Source organism: Nelusetta ayraudi, unplaced genomic scaffold (genome assembly GCF_046127955.1).
Source record: "Nelusetta ayraudi isolate G7.1 ecotype Tasmania unplaced genomic scaffold, CSIRO-AGI_Nayr_v1 ptg000018l, whole genome shotgun sequence".
In the NCBI taxonomy this organism is placed as follows: Eukaryota; Metazoa; Chordata; class Actinopteri; order Tetraodontiformes; family Monacanthidae; genus Nelusetta; species Nelusetta ayraudi.
Window position 1 is genome coordinate 2435032 of NW_027466068.1, and position 26843 is coordinate 2461874.

Here is a 26843-nt window from a genome sequence, read left to right on the forward strand (position 1 = left end):
TAGAAACTGGAACACAATGAAAGAAAATGAAGAGAAAAAGGGAAAATTCCACTTCTAGCGCCCCCTAGAGGTGTCCAACTACAGAAGTCCAAGAATTACAAATGGCCCTGGCTTCCACTAGGAAGGTCGAAAAAATATGGGGGGGAAATTCCATGCGTTCGTCTCTTCAAGCTCGACATTTCGAATGCTCTAACTTTTGTCGCCCGACAAACAGGAAGTGAGATATTTGAAATTGTTCGAGATGGCCCCAACGAAAATAAAAGTCTGTTTTTTCACTGACCACGCCGACACCGTTATTCACACCCTGGATAACTATACATAGTTAGATTGCTGAAGCCCTTAGCTAAAAGATGATACCAATATCTTTCGTGTGGACGCCGAAATGACTGAGTTCTAAGCTTAGGTGTCCAAGGTTGCAAAAGCGGAGCTAGCGGCGCTAACTCTGCTCTTGCTAGTTGGGAGCCCTAACGCCTGTGTTTCTCTCCCTCTGTTTCACCACACATATAAATGGCTGCAGTTTCCTTCAGAAAAGTGCTACAGACGTCATTCAAACATCCACGTGTTTGTCTCATCAAGGCCTATATGTTACATTTGACAGCATCTTAAAAAAAAAAAGAAAAGAAAACGAGGCTGCAAAATCTGCATCATTTGCATAGACTTCTTTCAGCAGATGTCGCCTGGCGTCGGCAGAAGACGGGGGTCAATTGCAGGCGTCGGCAGGGGTCGGGCCTCATCGGGGGTCATCAGGGGTCGCGTCGGCCACGGCGGCTGAGTCCCGCAAACGCTGCTTGCAGCTTTAATTTATAGTATTATTGTTGTCATTATTATCAAAAATAAAAAAACAGATACAACAGGAAAGAATCAGACTTGATCTTTTATTTTAAGTGGAACATAAACGTAGCAACGGAGATAGGCTTGCTGACCCTGTTGCAAAACATAGAGCCGTTTCCTTCACATGATGTCTAAAAATAAATGTGAACTCAAAATGATGCAAACAATTAGCATGAATTCAAAATAGATGCAAATGTACAAGTCAAAATAACTGTCAAAATAAAAATGCACGTATCACATGAAGATAGATGAAGGATATAATACAAATTGACGTCTTGTCTTAAAAAAAAAAGAGTTCATTCTTCCAGTTTGAAGTGTAAAGAGCTGCACTTCACCGAGGACATGAAGTAGCACGGACTCCGAGCCTCGGAAGGATCCTCATCGTGCCGGGATGCATGTGCAATGCAGACACACACACACACACACACACACACACACACACAAGTGTGTGACGTTCACGTTTCACTGTACGAGAAGCAGAAACAGAAGACCACAGCCGCTGTCAATCTTCGTATGAAAGATGCATGAAGGCAAAAACAAAAACAACAACAAGACCTCCAAAGGCAGAGACTTAAAGGCCCGGCGTGTGAGATATGGTGCCAAAACACACAACACCCGTATTCTCCTGTCCTATGTGGTGCGATGCACATGGCTTACATCGTTCTCACTCTCCACCTCCACCTCCACCTCCACAGGTAGAAAAACTGCGGCGCAGTGTGGCCGCAGCTTAAAGTAGAGCAGCAAATGTTAGCGTTTAGCATCAGCAAGTGAACATTTATTTTTGAGAGACTATTGTTGAGACTTCAACGACATAAAGCACAGCACACACGCGCTTTCTATTGTGTAACTCGGTGTTTGTCAACTGGCGGGTCGCGGCCCAATAGTGGGTCATGGAGTTGTTTGATTGATTTAAAAAGTTTCCCTTTTTAAAATTTATATTTACAGAGAAAATGTTGGGCATTTACTTTCCAGGACACACAATTCAATTCAATAACTTCAATCATTTATCCACTAGACGTGTTAGAAAGTGGGCTAGCGTTTTTATTCTTGTAGAATAAATTTGGGTCGCGACTTCATCATAAGGTTAAAAAAAAGTGGGTGCTGAGACTCCACCAGCTGAGAACCACCGATGTAACTGTTACACATGGGTCCTTCAAAAAAAAAAAGAAAAGAAAAGAAATGCAACCATTAACCACAATGGCGAACTTTAGTGTTGCTTGGAGTCCAGCGGGGAGCCGCGGCAGCCGCTTGGTTGTCACACTGGATTCTTCATTGAACGTTTGAAGTCAGCTTATCATCAAGAAATGAAACAACACAGCACGTGAAGTGGTTCATCTCCCAGGCAGTTGGTCAGCGGTACAGCAAAGTCCACGACACAGTTTGACACGTGAATGCCACTGAATCAGTTTTCTTGTTCGACATCATCCCTTCGTATCTTGACCTTGATATTCGCACATCAAATTATGAATGTTGAAATCAGTTTCAATTTCTTGGGGGTGAAAAAACAAACAAACAGCACCGCTAAATTCCAGTTCAGATCTATTAGGGAACAAAATCATGTAAACACACACACGCTTCTTCCAGTGTGCCAGGTCACGTTGAGCCTGCGTGTGTGTGTGTGTGTGTGTGTGTGTGCGTGCGGGGAGGGGAAAATGATGGATCCTGCTTCTTGGCAACCTTCCTGGGCCGTCCCGTCCCGGCAGCAGCCTGGTTCAGAGCTCCTCGAAGAAGGCCACTCTGGACTTGGTGCTCTGTAGCGTGAGCTGCGGAGGAGGTAAAGACAGACAAGGATGAGGGCTGTGCGGCCTGCGGTGGAAGGTGGGAAAGCCGGTAGAGCGGCGGCAGAACCTTGGCCGAGGGGAGACGACCCACTGAGAAAAGCGACGGCGGCGGCAGACGAATGAGGGCTCACTGAGGGGCGGAGTCTCAGCAAGTTTGTGTCCGAATTGAAAAAAAAAACAACAAAAAAAAAACACCCCACACTGAAGGTCATCCTGACTGGGCTGACTCTCTGCTGATGGCTGACAGCAGGCAGCTTTGTTGACACATCTGATTGTAAAACAGTAGAGTGTCTCCATCATCAGATTTTTTTTTTTTTTTTTTTTTTTTTTATTAGAACTCCGACTGACTGACGGCGAAAAGCGAAGGGGTTTGAGGGAAGCACGAGGAGGAGGAGGAGGAGGAGGAGGAGGAGGAAGAAGGGGGGAGGACGACAAGGAGGAGGAGGGGCGGCTCATCAGCGGAGAGCCGTTAAAGTGCTTTTCTCTGCAGGTTTCAATGAGCTACTGATGGATGGATGCAGGCGGGCGGCTGCGCTGCGTCATTTAGTTCAGCGACTTTGGTTGTGCCCCCCCCCCCTTCTGACACCTGTAGGGGAGAGTGAATTAAAGCGAGCGTGTGCAAAGTCAATATTAGAGCAGGGGACGGTTGGTTCAGTGGGAGGAGATGAGATTAGTCCCACCAGGTCGTGTCGGTGGGAGGACTCCAGCAAATAAGGGAAAACCCAAACCAAACAGGGATGGATCCAACCGCCATCGCCGCCGCTGCACACCACACTGCCCGCACGTCCAATACTGGAAGGTGGAGGTCGACCTCGGGTTGCGTTTTTAAAAAGCAGTATCACATGGATAATTAAAAGGTGGTGGTGGTGGGTTGGTCGATAACCAATTTATCAGCCGTTAGTAATCGACGTATCTCCAGGGAAAGTCCTTCTTTAAGCACGTAGTTGGAAGAACCCACTCCTCCTCCTCCTCCTCCTCCTCCTCCTCCTCCTCCTCCTCCTCCTCCACCTCCACCTCCCCCCCTCCCTCCTCTGATTGGCCGGCTCTTTCCAGCGAAAAAAATCCCCGACAACCCCAACAGTTCATGTGTTGCCGTTCGGTTATTGAGAGTAAGCCCCCCCCCTGATCCCGCGGCCTGGTGGAATTGCAGAGTCACTGAGCCGTGTTAAGGAGCCGCTCATTAATCATTCCGGGGAGGGGAAGGAAGGAGCCTGGATGGAGATTAAAAAACCAGAAAAAAAACCTCTCCAGCCTGAAGGTGCAGCTGGCTCTGGTGATGCTCTTGGCTCACAGATCTGTGCCTCTTCCCCTTCAGCGCTCTGCCTCCCCCGGCTGCCGACTTCACAGCGCATCCCCAGCACTTCTGTGGATCTTCCTCCTTCCCGCTCATCCTTTCAACTCTGCTTTTTTTTTTTTTTTTCCCCGGTCAACTTTCGTCTCTCCGCTAAACTCAACCTCTTAAGTTTTGAGCCGGCGAGGCTCCCTCGCTCTCCGCTTCCCTCCCGCTCCGTTCTGCCTCGCGGACGCCTCTTGGGCTACTCGCTGCTTTTTGGCTTTAAGGTGCCGCCTTAAAGGTTTGCTTTTTAATCATTTCAGACTCCCGTCGAGTAACTTTTGCACGATTAGTCATTCAGAAAGAAAAAATAAAGGAAGCAGCGTATTTAGCTTCTTGCTTTGTTGGAGATTTTCTACATGTTTGGAAGGTAATGCGAGACGCTACCCTGTACGGAAGCGCATCGCTGCCACACAGTTCTCACGAAATATATCGTGATAGTTTCACGTTATAACGTTGACATTGAGCCCTGTTTTTTTTTTTTTTTCCCAGTGTGGCAGCAATGCGCTTCCTTAACACTGCCCTGATTCCCAGAAGTGCATTTTAACAGGTGTTCGCTGGAGAGCGGGGGTCACCAAAAGAAGAACAAATTCTGGACTCTTTTCACGAGTGGGGAATTTGCTCACAGGCCAGAGTTGAAACTTTCATTAAACCACAGGGAAAGTGAATTTAGCGCGATACAGGACCTCAGACTGTGCCTTTTCCCTGAACACCGGGGCGGGAATCAATTACAGCTCCGTGACAAAGGAACGCCGACGACCGGGCTTGTCGCACCGCACAGCGTGTGGAGAACTGCGCCGCCATTCTCTCGTTAGATCCGTGTAAGAATTATAGAGATGTGCTGCGGGGAGAAGATAAGGGGACTCGGCCTAATATACCAGTTCATCGCAGGACAAATGAAACTGAATTAACGTGGCCCTGCTTCGGACCAAATGATTTAGGAATATGGGCTGAATCGGTGTCGCTTCAAATTATCATCAAGTGGGGGAAACTTTGGAAAAGATTTAAAAAGACCCTGTTAGTAACGAGCGCAAGCCAGTGAGCGTCATCGAAGGACGTGAACCAAGACTCCACACAGGATGGAAGTTCTTGGTTTTACTGTTTTGAGATAAACTGTTCTATGTTAGATGGTGGCAGTGACTTGATTACCGGACCCTCAGCTTTTTTTAAGTTGTTTTTTTTTTTTTTTTTCTGGGTGGTATTTTTTGACTAACAGTCAATCAAAGCAATCTCAGCGATCTTCTCAGCGGTTCATCTCAGCCACGACGTCCCCCAGTGAGAATCTTGCCTCCATCATGGCAGTTCCGCCTGCATTTCCCTTTCAAAACAAAAGTCTGAGGATGCCATGACAACTGTTTGAAAAATATTGCATGATGACGGCAAGTATCGCGATATTCAATCACTTCAAATATCGGCCCAAGTCTAACGTGAACCCTTCAATCCTTAATGCACGTCCTTGTTGATCCAGACCAGGTTTTAGTTTCACATTTGTTCTGTGCCTACGTGAAAAGATCCAATCCCAACAACACATCTTCCTCTGAAAAGTGTTGAGCGCTGGAATCTGCTGTTGACTTTCCTTGCTGAAATACTTCACACCTTGATAAATGGGGGGGTTGTGGAGGTGCTTTGAACCCGAGGTCTACCCCCAAGGTCTGCTACATCACATTCAAATGCCATTCGTCGATGTTGGAAGCTGACGTGATGCCGCCGGATGTGAAGCGCGCAACTCTGCACAGCTTCCCTGAAACAACTCATTACCGAGTCACCGATGAGCGCCTGGAGACGCACTCCCACTTTTTCCTACGCTGCACATTGCAGTCGCCCGTGGACTCGATGTGTTCCGAATGGGAAGAGCAGATTTTTTTTTCGTTTTTATACCCTAATGGAGCAAACCTGCCTGATAATGGGAAGCCGCAACTGTGGTGAGTGGTCGAATGCGAACGCATTCTAACAACGCGGCTGTGGACTATTTGTTTATGGTTGAAATGATAGGAAAAAAACTATTTCACCGATAGCATTTTCCCTTCAGCCAAAACCATGTTGCTCTATTTTTAGAAACTCTACCAATGTCAGTCTCCGCTCCGTTGAACCACTCAACCAAAGGAAACGCACGGTATTGCTATACTGCGTCTGGATGACCCCTGCAAGCCTGACTTGTTGCCCGTCGCCTGCCAACCTTTTTGAAGTTGCTCTGCTTGTTGGTCCCTTGCTCGGCGTTCTGGTTGTGGATGACGTCCAGCGGCGTCTCCCTCTCCTTCAGCTTCAGGCTTTCGATCTCCGTCTTCAGCTCGTTGAGCTGCTCCTGCAGGTGTTTGCTCTTCTCCATGTACTCCACCCTGAAGGTGACAGGGGCGAAGGTCAGGCGGAGGCTCTGTCGTCGCTTCGCGGAGCGAAACACGCCAACTTACGGTTTCTTAAATGCTACATTGGTAATCTTGTGCGCGCGATAAGAGCTCCTTAACTTCGGGTTCCCCCGGAGTGGTGGAGGCGCTTGACAAGTTCACATTTCCAAAGAGCCCTGCGGTCCTCGCAAACACTTCTCCAACCAATTGCCGACTTGTCGTCTATCTGCACTCTGACATTTATTTTCGAAAGCCTAACAACCTTATTGCGACGCGACAAAGACCCGGGTGATTAATTTTGCTCTGCAGACGGGGGGGGGGGCGAACTCGTCTCTGTGTAATTTCCCCGTCTGCAATCACCGACACCGAGCGCAAGACAAACAAACTACTTGAGCGCGGCCCAGACATCCCTGCCGAGCTCGGGTCAGTTACTCGCGTTGACTCCTAAACGACTGCATGCATATTTAAGATGAATGAAAAGTTAAGACTGCGCAGGGTGGAAGGGGAGTCTTGGTACGTTTAAATATTTAGCAGGCTAAACGTTTCCCCACGAAGAAGTCCCAGCTCATCTATTTTTGTGTTTTGATTCGATTTTGAATCATGACCGACGAGACTGTGGGGGGAGACTACTGACGTTTGCGAGACCAAACTCACAAAAAGATGTTGGTTTCAGAGTAGGAGAGGCGACGCGTGCCACGGCGAGCAGCTTCTGCCGCTGCTGCCGGACCGTTTCCAGAATTCCCGGCGTCATCAACGTAACGTCAAGAGAGGTCGAAACTGTTTTAAACATCTTGAGTGCATTAAAAAAAAAAAAAAAAACTTCCAGTAACGTTCGCGACTCGCAATTTGTTGACATATTAGACTGTTAAGGGGGGAGGGGGGGGGGGGGGGGTGAAGAGGAAAAAAAAAAAATGCAAACTCTCCAAAGCCTGTAGGATTGTAAAGGCAGCCACTCACTTCTCCTTCTCGATCTCCATGGAGAGGCGTTTCATGTCGGTGTCTTTAAAGTCAAAGCTGAGGTTCTCCCTGCTGAAGCTCAGGTCGGGAGGCATGCTGTCAGACGGCAGAGCGGGGGACTGGGGAGGAGAGATGGAAGAAAGAGATTAGGGGGGGGGGGGAGAGAGCAACAGTGACAAATAGCGGCGAAGGCGGCGGAATAAAGATGAAACAGGAATTGTGGAGGAGAGAAAAACACCTTTTTTTTTCTTCTGTTTTTTTTTTTTTTTTGTTCGCGAGCGGGACGCAGAGTCCACCAGCGTGCCGGGAGGCGGTTGGGGGAACGTGATTGGATAACATTTTGCTCACGTTCTTTCGACGGCGCACTGCAGGCGCTGGGAGCGCTCCACAATATAAATGTAAATGCAGGGACAACAGCACGAACCGCCGCGCAACGATTCGGGCGGGACGAACGTGGACCGCAGGGCCGTCCGACCGGGGCAGAGAGGAAAGTGGGAGTGATAGTGCGGGGCAGCGGAGAGTCTGCGTCCACTCGCTGGTGAATTGTCGAGAGCAAACACAAAGTGCTGTAGTGCTCGAGATTGGTCTCGGCCTCAAGACCACTTTTTAAGGGTGCCGGTCTCATCTCGGAGGAGTTATTACCCGAACTCGTCTCGGTCTCGGACTGGACGGACTCGGGATTTTTAATCGAGACCGGCCGAGACGCAGCAAACACTGTAATGACACGATAATAACAGAAAAGAATCCAGCTGCTGCTGGTTTTACACTCTGTTTGTGACACCCAGAGTGACAGGATCGTTTATTCCTAGTTCATTTATTTTTTTAATTTTATGAAACAAAAGCAAAAGTTGTTTTTTTTTTGAAAATGGTTCAAAATAGTTAAAGAAAATGATTGAATGACGCTTTGCTGAAATGAGATGCTGCTGTTCGATTAAGAAGCAAACTCGTCATTTTTTTCCGGATTTGTTTTGGTCTCGAACTCCAAACGTCCTGGTCTTGCTCCAGTCTTGATAATGCCTTGGTCTCGGTTGGTGCGCTCTTGACTGCAACGCCAGCAACACGTCGCGGTTCGGCAGGGGAGCCAACGACGCGCTGCAGCCTCTCCTATCGGCCGTCTGGATCTCGCTGCGTTTCTGCCGGTGTGCGAGCGGACAGACGTGCGCCGCGCGAGGCTTTATTTAGCAACGTTGGAAGCTCTCGCGTGGGCCCGGCGTACGTGCTCGCCTGTTGTTACGCAAGTCTTCACTCCGTTGGCTGCGACGGACCCAAACAGCCACTGTTTCCTCCTGCGAGGAGTCGCAAACGCTCCACAGCAGTAGTGAGACACCTTGTGTTTGGTGGATCATTTCTCTGTCGCAGAGATCCACTTTCCTTACTTTGTGAGCTAAGATTGCTTAACACGCGCACAGAGCACAAAGCAAGGAAGCATTAACGCTCTGCCATTAACTGATGGCCCCTCAAATGATTCATCTTGTGGCGCGCTTTGACTCAATCTGCTCATCTGAAGAAAGCGATTACACGGTGAGCGGCCGCCGAGAATGACAACTGCAGCTCAGTCACTGCCGCTCGCTCGCATGTATTCCACTTTGCAGCGAGGGCCGCTCGTTTCTGGAGCTGCAAAATGCGAGCGGACTTAAAATACGGAGCCATTATGTGTCATTATTTGCTCATTTCACAAAAGCGAGCGCGACGTTGACGGCCGCAATACTTCATCCCAACAGAATGAGGCGTCGCCGCCGTGGTTGCCGGCGTTTTCACACGCCCGCGCTCAGAGAATGTCGCACGAGCTGCTGTTTTTTGTGGCAGGGTAAAGTTCCATTTGAGGATTTGTTTGTCGTCCCAAAGGTTTTGCAAACAGAAATTTAAACAGCTTCCCACGAATCTCAAAAACCGGTTGCCACTAGTTGTGCCATCATTTGTTTGGCGACATTCTGAAGAGCGTAAGCGTAGCTCAGTGACCGAAAGCAGCGAACAATCGTCGCCAAATTTCGCGTGCACGTCTCTCGTCGTGTTTTTCGGAGAGGTGAAAGTGGGCGTGGCTGCAGGCGTCCACGCGAATTTTGTCGTCGATGGTCGATCGCTGTTTTCCCGGGGGGGGCCGTTGCGCCGCGTTAAGCTTTTTACGATGCGCGTTTCAGAATTTCCCGTTGTTTGGCAGCCGGCGTGCCGCCGCATGTTGTGCACGTCGTTACCGCATGGGCGGCCCTGCTGGTGATCTCCAGCAGCTTGTTCTTGGCCCGGCGCTCCGACTCCTTGGCCTCCTGCAGGTCCTGCTTCAGCTGCTCGGCCTCCTTGGCCCTGAGGGGACGAACACATGGACACACACACACACACACACACACACACACAGTGGTTGCAGCAGATCAGTTCATCTGTCCGCCTCTTCGAAGGAAACAGAATTATCTCAATCCGATCCAGGAATTATCTCCGCCGTAACCGGCACCTCGGCACTCGGCCGCCGTCACGCCGTCAGGCAGCAGCATTCCGGCTCCAGTCACTCAAGCGGCGAGCTCGTTTTTTGGGTTGTGTTTTTTTTTTTTTTTTTTTCACGCGCACGGGCATGTACGGTATTTATATCCCCGGTGATTGCGTTTGTTTTTGATCCAGTCAGCGGCCGTGGCGTCGATGTGTGGAGGCGCTCCGTGCCTCGAGGGTTTGAGTGGAGGTGGCCATTTACATGCTGAGTGCCGCCGCTTTAAATTTCCTCCGGCTTGGCCGAACGAGCTCGCCCAGAAATTGCACTTACTGGTGAGTGGTTTAATGGTGCCCACTTAAAACGATCGCCTGCTGAACTGCGGCGTGGAGACGCTGCGGGATGACGACGGTTGTGTTCGGGGGGCGGGGGGGGTAGAGTTGCTAACGGTCCCTTAAAATAAAGAATTGTCCCATGTTTGACAATGAAACGGTGTGTTTTGAATCGATACGGGACGTACTTCCCGCCTAGCTTGCGTACAGTAGGCTATGAATCAGGATCGCTTGTTCATTTCAGCTTCGTTTATTTAATTCCTTTGTAAATGGCCATCCATCCTGTACTTTATTGACTTTTGTTTAAAAAATATGTCCAATTAAAAGATTTCAATACAATTTAAACATTCAGCTTATTTCTAATGTATATTGGGAACATAGCAGTTCAAACTATGTGAACCATATACTTTTTGGAAACCCTATTTTAAGTTATGATTTACCACTACTGGTGAGCCACTGGCCTGTGACGGTCATGGCCCCGAACACTGCAGGAGGCCTCCTTCATTTTTCTAAATGAAAGTTGGCAACACTAGTGATAAGTCTCACACTTTGGATCAAAAAAAAAACAAAAAAAAAACAAGTGAATTATAAGAGAGATATACTTTTTCAAGACGGATGGCAACATCAGCAGTGAAAGGAGCTGATAACCAACAGCCGCCATTAATCAATACGAGCGGCTAACAACTGCCTCGCTCTAATTAACTTCGGCGGTGAAGGAATCTCGGCGGAGAGGCCGGCAACAAAAGCCACGGAGCCGCAGCCCCCGCTGCTGCTGCTGCTGCTGCTGCTGCCCGAGAGAAAGCCTTTTCAAATTGAATGATTTCAAACACGTTAGAGGGACTTTATTCTCTGATCTGGCAACCCTGAATGCAGCCGAGCCGCTCGGCCTCAGATCCTATGCGCTTGGCTTCTCCTCCGCCCGTTGTTGCTAAACGGTGTAGCCACTCCGCAGCACGTAGCGTTTACAAGGTCGTTTAGAGGGGGGGGGGACATAATTTTGACGCGTCGTGCGGTTGAGGTATTTGCATGTCAAAAAGAAGAAGAGAGGAAACAAACAAGCTTCTTCGATTTGAAAAAAATATCCACCTTATGTGAGCAAGTTGTGTGTGCGTGCGTGCGTGCGTGCGTGTGTGCGTGCGTGTGTGTGTGTTGTGTGTGTGTGAATAAAAAAGACTATTTGGGTGAGACAGCAAGACAAAGCTGGACCACGGCCGCGATGGTTTGCAGCACAGCCGGTGGTTTTCCACCCCCCCCCACACCCTCACCCCCCTCCGCCACCCACCGCCCCCACCCCCCCACCCTCCTCTACCTCCTCTCCGACTCGTCGGCCATCTTCAGCGCCAGCATCTCCGCCTCCAGCATCTTCTGCTCCATGAGCCGCCGCTCCTCGTGGCCGCGCATGGCGCTCACTTTGATGCGCTGCATCTCCGTCTCGGCCTCGGCGGCTTTCTGAGCCAGCAGCTTGGCCTCCTCCTCGGCGATCTGGGCCTTCTCGGCCAGCAGGTCGGCCGTCTGCTCCGAACGCAGCTGGCGGACGTGGGGTGGGGGTGGGGGTGGGGGTGGGAGAGGGTCAGAGGTCAGTGTGGTGGAGTTTGGAGTGGGGGAAGGTGAAAGGTCCAGGAAGAAGTGACAGCGGCAAGAGGGGATTGGTGTTTGGTGCACGGCAGCAGAGACAGTGAGCTGCATTTTCCATTACAGTCACAGTTGCATTACATTGCAGCTACGACAGTTGGCGAAGCGAAAGCGATATTTCTGAAAATTTTGAAGCGCACATAAGCCGTAATTCTCGCAAAAATCTCGTCTCGTGAGATTCGCGTTTGCTTTTGTCCGTTTACGTTTGTTAAAACGCAGCTGCAGTTTGGTGGGGGCATCGTACCAGCGCCTCATTGGCCATGTGAGCCTCGTCCTGCAGCTGCAGCAGCCTCCGCTCCAGCTCGTCCCGCGCTCGCTCTGCCTCCTCGCGCAGCTGCTTCTCCCTCTGCAGACGCCGCCTCTCCACCTGGACGGCGCGCACAGCAACGGTTCACATATGCTCGTGCACTATGTATACAACAGCATGCTGGGGGGGGGGAGGGAGGCAGATCGTCTCAATGGTCCGTCTGTGGTTTCGCGCCACCAGCACCTGTTTCCTCGCCCGCTCCTCTCGGGCCTGCGTCTTCATCTGCTGCACCTCCAGCGAGTCCAACCGCCGGCGGCGCACAAACAGGTCGTGGTTCCCAATGCACAGCTGGAGGATCTGCACCAATCACAAAGCGAGCCGGCAGCGGTCAGCACCTCCTCCTCGCCGGGCCCCCCCGCCGGTTTTCGATCGAGCCGCTCGGCTCGGACTCACCAACTTGTTGACCCTCTGCCGCGAGGAGTTGAACTTGAAGACGTTTGCTTTCTTATCCAGCGGCTTGATGGTGAACTGAGCAGAGCGGATACAAACAAACCGTCCATCAGGCCATTTACGATCAATACGGACGGACGGATAGGCGGCGGCCCGTCTGCGCTCGCGCTCTATCGCTTCAATTTCCCCTGAGTCGTGCCCGAGCTGCGGACGGAAACGGCAAACCGCCGACTCTCTATTTTTCAGTCGGTCGCTCGGCCCATCGCGTTAAGCACCTCCACAAAACAGACAGAGGGCAAAACAAGCAAGGGAAGTCAATTATGAGTTTTTCTCAGCGGCGTAAAAATACAATTTGCCAAAATTGAATTCCGTTTTCACATTGTGTCCTTTATTACTCGCGGCAGAGGGAAGTTGAAGTGACAGTCCTCGTGCATTTCAGCACATTGGAGTGACTTCATAGCTGCAGGGCACTTATTTACCACGCCACCTTGATTGTTTGATTGATTGTTTGATTGACTGTTTGATTGACCGACTGGTTTACTGATCGATCGCTACACGTGAAGATCCTCCCACCTCTCTGTCGCTGTAGGAGATGTTGCGGATCTCGTTCCAGGGGAAGGAGCACTTGGGCGTCAGCCTGTTTTCGGGCTCGTAGATGTGCAGACCCAGAGCGTCCACCCCCAGCAGGAGATCTGTGCCCTTCTTGTTCTGCACCACGGGAGGGAGCGGGGAGGAGGGGGGTGGGGAGGGGGAACAAAAAAAACAACACTTTTTCTCCTGCTGGGCTGCTGCGGACGACATTTCGCTGCCAACGTTGGTCAGCGTCTCCCTCCAACGCGGGAGAAGCTGCCGAGGCTCTGCCTGCCAAGACTATGTGCCGCGGCGGAGCCCAACAACACCAGGCCCGCAGTGTTGCTGCCGCAAGCGGTCCGGTTTGTTACCTGAGCTGTGCATGACTTCCAGGTGGCATTTTAAAAATGTCTCTTTCTTTGACAAAACACACTGATGAGGGTCTGAGTCACCCGAAGCACATTTTGCTGTGTTTTTCCGGTTGGAGAGATCTGGAGATCTGACGTTAAAGAAAAAGAAGCAAGGATCCTCCCCAAAAGCATTTTTTTTTTTTTTTTTTCACATTTTTTGGAACAATTCTGTTCAACTAAATTAAGAAGCACAGTGCCAGACTGCTATTCCTTCGACGAGTTCATTTCCGGGGAGCAGAATTTATAAAAAGCCTCTCTCGGTCTCTCATCCCGACTCACTTTGCAACGACACAGCAAAGCAGCGTTGGCTTACCCTGATTAGGAAATAATTGATGCCATACATGTCCAGGTCCTGCGCTATTTTTAAATACTCCATCTCAGCTTCATCCCTGGTTGAAAGAGAGGGGGAAAGAGATTGAGGGGGTTCCAGGGGAACGGAGGGAGGGAGGGAGGAGCAGAGGAAGAGGAAGAAGAAAGGAGAAGAGATCAGACCTTGTTTCCTCCGCTTTTGTGCGTCGCAGCTGTCATGTTGCGGGATTTACAAAAACTCTGGCACGGAGCTCTCGCACTGGCAAAAAAAAAAAAAACCTCAAGTATATTTCGTTAACAGGCTTTGGGAGGTCATGCTTTATGAAAAGGAAGACTTTCCCCCTGGTGCACCGCAGAATTGAAATACTCCGGGAGAGAAAGCAAGCTCACACAACTATTTTTCATTTGTCGTCTTCCGAAGCGTCGCTGGCAAATCTGTTGTGACTCGAGGGTTAACGGAGCCGGTGCTTTACGTGAATGGCGCAATGGAAATCAGGTCACGATGCCGCCACAACTTGAAACAGCGCCGCTGTTGGAGCTGCGACTTTGGGAAATGGATGATTTCGGCATCACTGAGGTTTTAACGAGCAAGAAACCAGTGAGAAATGTCATAAAAAAAAAAACTCAACTAGGTCAAATGTTGCACACACCTTTATATAACCCAATCCGTGTAACGTCGCACTCTGGGGGAAAGACACGGATGTCAGAGCAAGTTGAGGTTTTGCTAACATCCAGTTTTCAAGAGAGTTTCCAAACTGAGAATTTAAAAGCAACGAGGACTGAGATTGGAACAAAGTCATCCGCAAATAGCCGACTGAAGACACTTCAGGGTCAGGGTCAGGGTCAGGGTCAGGCCTTCATCCTCCTTTCTATCAGACGCCTGCCCCTTTCACCCAGGCTTATTTCTCGAGTTTCAACTTCGTTCTCTTCTATTGTTCCCTTCACCAATGTCTCGTAATAACAATAACCAGTCTGTAGTCGAGCTGGGAAAAGTCCACGTTGAAACACACAACGCAAAGCTGTTCAACAGCTGGAAGGCAACACGCCCGGCCAGGTGTTTGCTTCTGCTGGTTCAGTCCCAGTGTGGAAAGACGACGGAACGGCAGGACACAGAAGGAAGGTAAGAGCGAGAATTTTGGCCGGGGGCTGTAAACACGGGGCTACATCTGCTGTTTGCTGTGGAGTTCTGGCAGATGATTAGTCGTGCAAAGCTGCTCGACTGGAGTCGGGGATGAAAAATAAAGAAAAGGTTTAATGATGGATAATGTTTTGATGGGAAATAAACAGAGAAAATCCTACTTTATGGGCTCTGAGACTTGACAACACATTCATTTGAGAATCACCATGCAAATATTTAGCCAAACTGAAGTTCAGTTTCAGATTTTGCTATTCTAGCAGTGCAAACATCATGAGTTTAATAACTTAACGTCGCTCAAAGGAGTGCATCTCATCAAACTGGTATTTTTTTTTTTTATTCCGAACATCTGAAACCTCTGACTGGACAGTGAGTGGGCGGGGCCCGATCTCGGCCAATCGGTAAGGGCGAACAGAAGAGTCGTGCCCCGTGTGACGCTATGGCTTGAGTGTGGCCAGAACAAAGTATTGAGATGCTGCGGCCGGGTGAGGAAGGCCCAGTGTTATGAAGGTCGGCCTGGTGAGGGACACGAGTCCCCAGGACGACTGCAGCCGGGCGATTAAACTCTGAGAGGAGTCGCCCTCGGCTGCCTCCGCAGAAGACGGCGAGCCACTTCACACTGATATAAACTCTCCTCTCCGAGAAATCGACCTCTTCACGCTGAGCTTCGAGGCGAGGGTACATTTCCTGTCAGCCGTTCTCTCTCGCATTACCTCGCACTACTTATATATATATTAGTAATTATTTACTTTTTTATTTATCTGTGTGCTGCTATTTCTTTTAATCTCCCGGAGCCCGCGTGTCTCTAGCAGAAACCCAGGAGCAGGTGCCGTGATGAAATCGATGCAAGACGTGGACGTCGGTAGCGGCACTAAACAGGCGTCGCAGTGGCACCGCAGAAACAGCGGAGCCCTCCGGCACCGCCGCACCTGGACGATAATTGAAACGCTAAAGGTGTGCGAACCGCCGACCTCGTGCTCCGCCACACTTGAGGGCTTTATTGATCAGCTCCAGTGAGTCGATTGCTACTTTTTAAAGTGCTGAGCATGTTGGATTTGTTTGTTTGGTTTTTGTTGTTTTGTTTTTTTTTTTAACTCATTTTCCATCCCAGCGCTTCATTGCCTCCAAGTAACTTGACGACACTCAAAGTCCCCCAAAGTCTCGCACTGTCAATTTCACATGGAGCAAAGCAAAAAAAAAAAAAAAAAAGAGAACAAAAAGACGGGTTTCTTTTTCTTGTGGAATTTTGACTTTAGAGCATATCATTATTTCTATGAAGCAGTATTAGGAAGGAATTGCCCTACAATCAAAGTCGATATTTCTCCAGGTGGAGGTTTTGCAGAGGGAGACGATGGAGGTGGAGATCGTCCAAAAGCTGCTTCTCTAATTTCTTTTCTCTGACTGATGCTAGTCTGTTTCCTTGTGAGACTGTGGGCGGGGTGTGGTGGGGTGGGGGTGTCTGTGGAATATTTAAATTAACATTTGAGGCAAAGCTGTTGAATTGATTCATATTTAATTGCCGCTTTGTGCACCAGCGCAATCTGGTTTTATTATTCTTCAAGATGAGGCAGAAATCATTAAGGCAGCGATTTTTAAAAGTGGACAGTTCATTTAAATAATGAGGTAGATGCTGCGGGAAGCTGTGCCATTAGGGTTCAGTGTGTGGGGGGTGGGTCCAAAAAAAAAAGATCAGAATGGAGCGCACTGTTGAATATTTCTTATTAAATATGATTTCCATGAATCAAACCGCTCTGCGTCAATAAATGTGGATCGGAGCTATCTAGCGTGTGACTGACACGGACTTCTGACGGCTCCGCGGTGGAGTGCGGCTGTTTTTACCTCGTCCTGCCTCTGTGTTCCGCGTAGCACGCTGTGATCCTTTCCTCCCACATCTCTGCAGTCATCTGGTACAAGTTAATCACCTGAACACGTCCACGGATGAACACAAGGGAGGGGGGAAATAAAATGCAGATAAAAATAAGACACACACACACACACACACACACACACACACACACACACACACACACACACACACACACACACACACACACACACACACACACTAAGCAGTGCATGCTGCCACTTGGTCATGTGGGCACAGGTTCGAGAGCGTCTTCGTCATCATCTTTGCCGTCACTCACCCTCTTTGGCAGCAGCTCCTCCCGAGACAAGAAGCCGGGCGTGTGGACGGCGGGGTCGTAGTCCCCGTACTGCAAAATAGAGCAAGAAAGAGGGCAAATTCACACGACATTGAAAAGTCAGTGTATCACAATCTGTGGGGTTCATTTATGGAGTGGTCTGGATCTGAAAGTCAAACGAAGCAATTGCAGTGTACAGTTCAGAAGGATGTGTGTAAAAGGGACATTCTCAGCTGTTGTCGAGTGGAGGAAGAGGGCTGTTGATTGCGTTCATGTTATTATTATTGCTATTATTTTTATTATTGAGTTATTTGGGTGATCAGATCAGAAAGGAATACTTCTTCATAATCCGTTTTGAACACTTCTGAGAGGATCAATGATGGGTTGCCTTTGTCTTTGCTGCTGTCTGTGCGGTGCACGGTGGATGCACTGCCTTTGCAATTATTTCAAAAAAGCCAATTGATCTTTTCTTCTTGCCATATTGTTGGCTTAGATTCTTCTTCTTCTGCTTCTCGTCCTTTCATCTGTCCCCTGCAGGGGGCGCCACAGCCAATGGATTCAAATGTTGTTTAGTTTGGGTTAGTCGTTTCAGGTTGCGAGATTGCTACCCTTCTTATGCAAACTCGGGTTTGCATAAGAACCCGGGTTTGGGCTTGCAGAAGAAGGACACCCTTGAGGCTGAGATTGTTCTAAAAAAAAAAAAAAAAAAAGACAAAGTGAGTCCATTGTCAATTTCTTGCACTTCAGCTCTGATTTTTTAATTTAGTTTCGGGTCCCTTTCAAGAAAAGTAAAATAAAAAATCACAGCTGAAGCGCAAGAAATTGACAACGGACTTGGGTCCCTTTCAAGAAAAGTGTTTGTTAAGGACACGTTCACAACAAGCCTGCGGGTAAACAACAGCGACAACAAAGAAAGCCAGAGAGCTACGCAGGTAGTGGGTATAATGATGGCTGTCCATCTGCCATCTGAAGGCTTTTACTGCAGGTCACGCCTCAAAATGATAAATGCTGTATTGGTGATGTAAACACGCTCAGTGGGAGAAAAAAACACATGAACACAGATACCAAGTGCTGCAGCGTCGGGGGCAATGAGGAGCTTTTCAAGCAGTGAGGAAACTGACCTCAAAAATTCACAAGTATTCCCTTTTTTCTTTCTTTCTTTCTGTTTATCTGCACACAAAAAAAATGCAGAGTCTCACATCCGGAGTTCCTCCCCCTCTGTGACAGGTGAACATTTTGTTTTTACAGCCCCGTTGGGAAAAACTGAAAGTCAGTGCAAGAAATGAGGTAATAAAGAGCTTAAAGGATAAACAGCAACGACAAAAAAGCAGCTGCAAATGTAATCTCTGCGCTGCCTTCAGTTGGACTTTTACCAAAACATAATGCAACAAGGGCGACACGGTGGCGCAGTGGTTAGCGCTGCCGCCTCACAGCAAGAAGGTCGTGGGTTCGATGCCTGGGACCTGTCTGTGTGGAGTTTGCATGTTCTCCCTGTGTCTGCGTGGGTTCTCTCTCCGGCTTCCTCCCAAAAACATGCATGTGAGGTCAATGGAACACTCTAAATCGTCCGTAGGTGTGCATGTGAGTGTGAATGGTTGTCTGTCTCTATGTGGCCCTGCGATGAACTGGCGACTTGTCCAGGGTGTCACCCTGCCTTCACCCTAAGACAGCTCCAGCAGACCCCCGTGACCCTGAATAGGAATAAGCGGCTATAGAAGATGAATGAATGAATAATGCAACAAGTACAGGGAGAAAAACACCTTGCTTTCCGCTGCTGGACTGTTGCTGTCAAAACAATTGATGACCTGAGAGAGCGAGTCTGTCCGAAGCGCTTTTTCACGCACAATAAATCAGAAGCTTTTGACGTTGAACGGATTCCATACGTGCTGTCCTTTTGTTTGCGGCGCGCGAGTAATTGAGGTTTAATTGGATTCCAGTGCGGCGCACTCTAATCTAGTAAACAGTACTTGAACGTCGTAAGCTGGCCGACAAACATTGGAACACCTCTGCAGTGGCTAACAGAGTGGAGCGACGGAAAGGCCCTTTAATTGGATCCGGCTCCCGTCCTTTCTCCGCTCTTCCTCCAACTAATTCTTTATATGACGACCTGTGGAGCCACACAGCGCTGACTGAGAGCGGCTCGGGACTCTGGAAAGACTTTCGTGGCGTTTTTGACAGCGCGCAGACGCCGTTGCTGGTCGCGCATTACTCTTTCAATTACAGTTAGAGCAGCCCCGAAACTGACAGCGACAATCAATTTCCGCAGGACGGCCGCTCGTCATTATTTTCAACAGCCAAACCGCGCAGCACCGACCGCTGGCTGACGTAGGTGTCGTGTTTGCCAGAGCACCATTTCTATATTTAGCCGGTTTATCCCTCGCACGGCTGAGTCACATTGAGGAAAATCCATTTGAAGTCCAGGAATCCGGGATGCGGGGTTTTATTTTTTCATCGCCACTGGTCATGAAACACAGTCCTACTGGTTACAGCAAGAAGACAAAACCCAGCGTTTCAGTTTATAGCCTCCAGGGGTGTCAAACGTATGGCCCGCGGGCCAGATCAGGCTCGCCGACAGGGTTTTTCCGGCCCGCGAGATGATTTTGCAAAGTATAAAAACAAGCTGCAGTTTTTCAATTTAAAAAAAACTGCTGTTGTGCTGTTGCTGTGGCCCGCTTGGGAACAGATTTTTCTCTATGTGGCCCGTGAACTAAAATGAGTTTGACACCCCTGCTATAAACAGAGGGCCAGAGATGCTGTTTTCCCGAGAATCACAGAGGTTTAGGAATGAATCGCCCCACTGGTCAAATACAAAGATGTAGAAATGTGTATAACACAGGATTATACTTTAAAGAATGATCTTCTTCTTCTTCTTCTTCTGGGATCTTGTGTTGCATTTAGGCGCCTTGATTTGGAATTTTAGACAGAATCGCTTGGCAGCTCGATCCCATCAAATCAAGAGCATCCGATATTAATTCATTTCTAAGACTGTGAGCCAACGTGTCCACTGTCACTGTGATTGTGTGGCTATTGTTTGAAAGGTTTCCGTTCATTCCTCAACCTTGTTATGTACCAGAGTGCGTGGCGGGTGAAAAACAACGTTGTAAGATTGGGGTGGGGGGGTGGGGTGCTGAAAGCTGACAGGATTGTCCTTGATGTCCGTGCTCACTCCAGTCCCTCCGCTTTTGCTTTCATCTGACTTCCAGGTTTCAGCCACTCCATTCAGGCTCTCTGCAACTCCCACCAGGCGGCGGCTTTAATGGCGGGGAAACAGACGGAGGGGGAAAAAAAAGGAAAAAAAAGGGAGGGAAAAAAAACAACGTACACCACTTTCTCCACCGCCCTCGACTCTGCGTTTGACCTCCTGCACCTGAGCGGAGCAGCGGTCCAGATTAAGTATAAAAATAATTCCCACTAAACGGCGTGGTAAAATGGGCAGCTGAGATTGGCCAGAAATAACGGCGATTAAAGAATGCGAGGTCGGCAAAGGCGTTAACGTGCCGCGGCCTCTCAGCAGAACGACTGGCGCAGCAGTTGGAAGAAACGTCTGCCAAAAACCTCTCAACGGTGGCGCCTCTGAACAGCTACCTGTCGGCTCTGAGCGGGACTCGTTAACTCACCGCGGCGCTAATCAAAGTGGACCTGCTGATGAGATGAAAACAGATTGTGGCCCCTGTTATTTCTCTTTTTTTCTTTCCCCCTCTCTCTCTCTCTCCAGACTGGGGGAGCTGACGGCAGCCAGAACATGTTTTTTCATGGATTTTTCAGATTTTTTTTTTTCTTCTTCTCCCATCTACACACTCTGCTTTCACGCAGGCCTTTTTAAATTGGCATGGGAGAGGCGAGTCCCAGAAGGCTCCTGGCCGAGTCTTTGACGCAGAGCTCCGGTCTCGCTGGAGACTCTCTGCCTGTCAAAAACGCTGCACCTCCGACTACTCCAGCTGCCCTTCTTTCGCGGAGATTTCGCAGAAACTGAACCCGTCAACCAGAAATGAGGCCGAGCCGCTTTCAGGTTTATTGAAGGAAACTTTCTTTTCTTTTTTTTTCATGTGGGTGTGTGATTTCCTTGGATTGAGGGTTACTGGTTTAAACTAATGACTTCAAAAAATGTTTTTATAAACTCTCGTAATATGTGCCACGGTTCAGACAGCTTGAAGTGCACTGATAATGAGACCTGTTGGTGTTTCACCGGAGCGGCTGCCTTCATGGTGTATTTCTCCAGTGAACTGCTCATATTCTTCCTGAGCAGACTTCCTCTGATTGTCTACAGGGGGGTGCGGCCACTGGCTGTTCTGCCAGTGAGCTACGTGACTTGATCCTGGCGCAGCGATGAACCAGCCGTGGATGGACGGTACGAAGACAGACACATTTTAACAACGGTGCCGTTTTCGCGGACAGTACTTAAAACTCGCAAGAGAGGCGACGGTAACAACGGGAGGTGAAACGTGCACGTTTACAGCTGACCCACTAACCTTGGCGTGCACAGCATAAGAGGCCAGGAGCACGGACGCCTCAGGTGGACAGTGAATCTCCTCCTCCAGGATTTTCTTCTTCACCTGCCGGGTGACAAGAAGCAATTTGAGGCAGGATGAAAACGATGAGTTTCATGTCTGTGACCTCACAGCAGGTCTCTTCTTCTTCTTCCGCCAAACTGTTGCTTCCATAAAAGATCTGGCTTTCTTTTTCTAGAATTTGAAAATGCTAAGAAATTTTGTTTTCTGACCTTGAACGCAAAATTCACCAGAAAAAAACATTCAATCAATCATCACAATCGACATCACTCCCTGAATTCCAATCGAGGAAAAAAAAAGAAAAAAGAATCCAATGGGCTCAGTGCTGACATTTCTGCACTTTGTGCAGAAATCAATTCATTTTAATCTGCACCCCGAGCCGACAAACTGAGCTCCGGCAGGCCAGTGTGCGAAGGCAGGGCCAACTGTGCCAAAGCATATATTTTAAAACTTAAGTATCACAGCCACGTTGGGACCTATTAAGCTCCGAGCAGGGCACTGTGTACCCAAGTCGGCATTATTCACTTGATCACTGAAGTGCTCCCAGAATATCGGCTGGCTAGTCAGCAGAGCGTAATGACAGGAATCTGAAGCGTGAGAAACCATTAACTATTTATATTCTGGGTTTCTTCTGCGCCTCCAGCGCGCTTGGCTGCAGTGTGAATTTGAGCGTCAGTGCACTGCAGTCGGTGGGAGTTCAGGTCTGCGGCAGTGGCTTGTGTTTACTCCAGTGGTGGCTTAAAACCGTCACGGATGAGGGAACGACACAGATCCTTAAAATGGTTGGCAATCCCCCTTTAATAAGCTCCCTGCAGATTTAAAGCGCTGCGTCCAAGCAGGTGTCGCTACCCAAACACTGTCAGCCGTCAACATATTTGGACTGCGTGACTCGCAAACAGAGCCCAAAGCCGGATTTTAAAGTTGGAGGTGGGCGGGGTGACGGCCCACTTCCGCCGCAGTGATACTGGGACAGCCAATTTGAACGCTTCCGACCTCATCATTCGCTAAGCCAGTCATGCTGTCTTCTCTTGTTGAGGGTCGAGCGAGGCGAGGAGGAGCCAGAGGTGGCAGCTTCTAATTGCGGCGGTCACTCAGAGGCCGAGGCTGCAATCTGGTTTACAAAATGAGACCCTGATGTTGGAAATGATTGCGGGTGGGGCAGGGGCGGGGGGGGGGGGGGGGGGACGGCTCCACCTGACAAAGATGCTTGTTGTCTCAGGGTGTGCGCACGCGCGCGTGCGAGCGTGCTCGTGCCCAGGTCGCCGATCATTTCTGATAAGCACTAATCCAGCTGTCATGGCCGCGACGCAGCCTGCACGGGGCCCTGCTCCCGAACATTATGGGAATTAATGAGGGGCGAGCACGAGGGAGACAGTCAACACATTGGTATTCCTCCCTCCTCCACGCCGCGGACTGCATTCGCCGCTGAATAATTTGTTAGCAGAGTCTTTGTTTGTAAGGTTTTTTTTTTTACCCCTCTGAAATTTCCCAAAGTCTGAATGGATTAAGGACAAAGACAGACTTTTTTGTTGTTGTCTTGAGTAGATAAGCGCCTCTCTAGGAAGAAAGAAAAAACGGAGGGGAACAAATTGTGCCGTTTTTAAAGCCACGTGACTGCACCAAAACAATAACGCGGCTATAATGGGGCCTCCTTGGGGAGGAGGGGCAAGCATTCTATGGAGAATATTTCATTAACTGGGCCAATAACTGAGCCCTTAAAGCCTAATTGGTAATTGATGAATGTGGCGCCGGGGATTGGATGATAGGAGCACAGTTACAAATCCCATTTTGTGCGCGGGGAGCAGAGCGACGGCCTCTACAGGAATTCCCCCCAGAGTATTAAGTGGAGAGAAAGGGCAGCAGTAATATGTTGCGCAGTGATTCCACATGGCTGCACACAATGAGACCCCGGCAGAAGCAGGAGGAAAAGTGCACTGGAGGGGGTGATGCCGGATGGCTTGTCTGAAGCACTATGGCGGTGTGCCCCCTGTTGGCAGAGGACAGGGACAGCAAGGGGCGCCGCGGGCGGAAAGCGCTGGCCGAACACATGCCGCGCAGGGGTGAGATGGAACATCAATCACTGGCTGTGTTCATGGCGTGCATGTCAGGCTCTCCGCCAGAGTTCTTCGAGTCAGTTTATGATTAAGCATCCAGCAGAGAGCAGAAAAGCGCGTGCGAAGACTTCGATGAGAGCAGAGGTGCAACTGAATCACGGCAACGGGGCACGTAAATGAAAATATCATAAAGGGTATAATAAAGGCTTTATGTCAACTTTATAGTGCATCTGCAATGTAGCGAGAGAACAGGACTATACACTCGACCTGCAGGAAAAAGAGATGCTGCGTGATGTCTTGCACCAGCTCCTCTTCAGCGTTCTCCGGGTAAAATTTGGCCAGGAAGTGAAAGGTGATTGGTTCCTCCTTTGGAACCTCCTGATCCAGCACCTGCAACAGCATACCAAAGAAATGAACAACCATTCAGTGCCAGCACTATGTCTTCAGTAGCCATGTTACTTATCTGGGTGAGTTATTGACTTTATGTGTTTGTTTAGGCAGTATGATATTAATCTTTCAATATAAAAAAACATTTTCGCAACTGTATTTTCCATTTGGTGGAGCAGTCCTGTAGGATTCATTATCCAAGAAAACAGCACATTTAGCCCTCTGATTGCAGCCTCCTGCAGAAATGCTCCTGATTTACTGACCTTTGTGACATCATAGAGGGTTGAGTTTGAGGACTATGTTTTGTTCGCACATTTGTTTAAAAAATTAGATGATTGATTTATTAATTTTATTTTTTCATTTCTTGCGGAGTTCAATGGCAGATTAGAAACACTTTATTAGAGTGAGAAATGGCTGGTCATGTGAGCTTTGTGTACTGCAACACTGACCTTCTTGTCCATCTTCAGCCAGGCCACTGTGTCCTTGATGTCGTAGCGCAGACCAAAAAACCACGTCTCCCTCAGTCCCAGAGTTCGGCACACCAGGTCAAAAAGGTCTTTCCCTTTCCACTTGACCTGGAATACAGTATGTTACACTTTCAAACTAATTTCCCAGAAAACACCAATAAATACTTGCTGCAGACTGACCAATGTCTGATCTTAAATGTATTAGCATGATATCCTAATAAGCTCAAACTCGAAAGTAAGAGAGAAAGCAAGTTTACATTTAGTTCTGAACTCCCACAGAGGTGGACCAGGGACTAAGACTCAAATTAGACAGCTTTTGTCTCCGGGCGAAGTCATGGGTGCAGGCTCGTGTCTTGAATTCAAGGTTGGCTTGAAGGGAGTTGAATCCACAACTAATGAGGATTTCGCCAACACCTTACAAGCAGGAGCACAATGACGGCCCACCAACTAAAAATACCGCAATCAAAGTTTCATCAACGCTTTGTCTGACTTCTCCACTGCACTATTTACAAAAGCTATAATTGATACAATTATCATCCCGGCAGAAGAAAATTGAGACCTCCAGCAAACATTCTCCGGGTGTAATTACCGACAGCAGACTTTGGTGGGGTCTCCTCCCTTTTAAATACAGGGCTGCCTTCCTCATTTACCATCAAGCAAGTCATTTGCCAAATCAAAAACACCCCGAGAAGGCCAAAAATACATGGTTGGGCACCAACACAGATTGCAATGCTGTAATTCACAGTGCATCATTTATGTGGGCAGGGTCTTAAGATTATTTCCTGCAAGGAAGAAAACAATAACATAAGAACTAATACATAGCTTTTAAAATTCCAGCAGCACATAACGCTTTTCAATGCAGTTCCAGTGATTTCTGAGACACGTACACACGTACTGTCGCTGCACACTTGTGTGGTGGTTCCTTGCTGCCATCTAATGTTCGAAATCAGAACCTATACTTGTCTCGCTTACATGTGTCATCTTAACTACGTTGTTGAACAATAAAACAAAATAAAACAAAAATAAAACATATTAAGCCGTCATTACAGAGAATTGTAAATTGATTGATTAGTTTGCAGCTCTGCGTGACTGACAAGCGGGAGCGCGTCTGACGTCAACAGTTAGTTTTCCCTGCAAATATGACGAACTTTTTGGTTCAGTTGTTCAGTTGTTGAGATGCGACGGTTCGTTTCCCAAGCACAGATGTATACACACCTCGCAGCTGAACTCCATGTCTGACTCCATCGTGCTGATCCTGACGCTGAAATTCCTGGGCTGTTTCCTCAACAGTGAGTTGAATCCCATTTTCGCCGCTAAGGCACTTGCCATGTCGACTGGAGGCTACGCAAACTGCACTCGTCGTCCAACTCGTTAAGTTAAGGGAGAAGCGGGAACGCCGCGTCAGCTCATCATGTTCGTTGCAGACGGCAGAGGAGTAGTGTGTCCCAGGCTGGGTGTCAGGAGGCAGCGACGTCGTGCATGTGACCGTCGGTCAAAGAGAGATGCTTCACAACTTCCGGCGAAGTTTACGCGAGAGGGGCAAAAAAGAGATTATTGTGTATGGACGTCCTTCATACGTTGCGGAAATTAATCGCATAGGCATAGACCTCCTTACATCCAAGCGCAAAAATGAAAACTCAAGAGTTGGCAATTCTACGATTCTACCAGCTAAGAAAAGGGGTTGTTAACCCTGTTAGCTAGTTAACAAACACTACATTTCAAAATTAGATTAAATTATAACGCTGTATGTATGTACACCGTGACCTCCAAATTTCTACACCTACTTTTCGAGAAAACCAATACAGAAATATGTCCTCCATGTCGACTTAATATACTTGTAGTAATATGAGTATTGTGCTGGAAACACTAGCCAACTGTTGCTAACTAGTCATCTACGTTACCTTCAGGTGCTGTGAGGAATCTGTGAACACCACAACACATTGAACGCTTGTTTGAAGTATGGATTTGGGTTCTTCTTCTTCTTCTTCTTCTTCTTCTTCTTCTTCTTCTTCTTCTTCTTCTTCTGTTAAATTTCTTTGCATTATTTTTATTGTAGGACTTTTAGACATGGTTTTACATTGTTGTGAAGCTTTAAAAAAAGTCCCTAAAATTAGGTCAAATCACATTACATAGAAAATGTATTTGACACGTATTTCATAGGATTTCAATAACATAAGTTGTAATATGCAGCATTTGTAATGAAACGCTGCAACAATTTGTAATTGTTATGACATTTTGATAGTCGATTATTACAAGAGTTTCCAAATTTGTTCTTTAATTTTACATTAATCCAACGACATTGATTTAAAAGTAAAGGGCCAATAGGAACAGTAAGAAAAAAAAACAGTAAGAAAAAAACGGAAAAATTCAAATTGAAACTTATTTGATATGGCTTATTTCAGAGAGAGAGAGAGAGAGAGAGAGAGAGAGAGAGAGAGAGAGAAAGAGAGAGAGAGAGAGAGAGAGAGAGAGAGAGAGAGAGAGAGAGAGAGAGAAGAGAGAGAGAGAGAGAGAGAGAGAGAGAGAGAGAGAGAGAGAGAGAGC

The 26843-nt window shown here is 48.3% G+C and overlaps 1 protein-coding gene across 3 annotated transcripts; it reads right to left on the reverse strand.

Moving 5' to 3' along the window:
• Positions 1-861: 861 nt before the first annotated feature.
• On the reverse strand, positions 862-26374 carry nf2a (NF2, moesin-ezrin-radixin like (MERLIN) tumor suppressor a). 3 transcript variants are annotated; one of them, XM_076025740.1, is made up of 17 exons: positions 26201-26374; positions 25515-25812; positions 24282-24407; positions 23713-23835; positions 21353-21436; positions 16887-16955; positions 16582-16664; positions 13612-13687; positions 12892-13026; positions 12322-12396; positions 12112-12225; positions 11866-11988; positions 11299-11516; positions 9437-9542; positions 7245-7363; positions 6122-6281; positions 862-2594 (listed from the first exon to the last, which is right to left on the reverse strand). In XM_076025740.1, exons 2-17 carry the CDS (start codon positions 25626-25628, stop codon positions 2544-2546), a joined length of 1776 nt encoding a protein of 591 aa, XP_075881855.1. In that variant the 5' UTR covers positions 25629-25812; positions 26201-26374; the 3' UTR covers positions 862-2543. The 3 variants fall into 3 exon arrangements, with proteins under 3 accessions (XP_075881855.1, XP_075881854.1, XP_075881853.1); XM_076025739.1 differs by lacking the exon at positions 26201-26374 and adding an exon at positions 26084-26194; XM_076025738.1 differs by lacking the exon at positions 26201-26374 and having other exon boundaries at positions 25515-26194.
• Between the last annotated feature and the right edge of the window lie 469 nt (positions 26375-26843).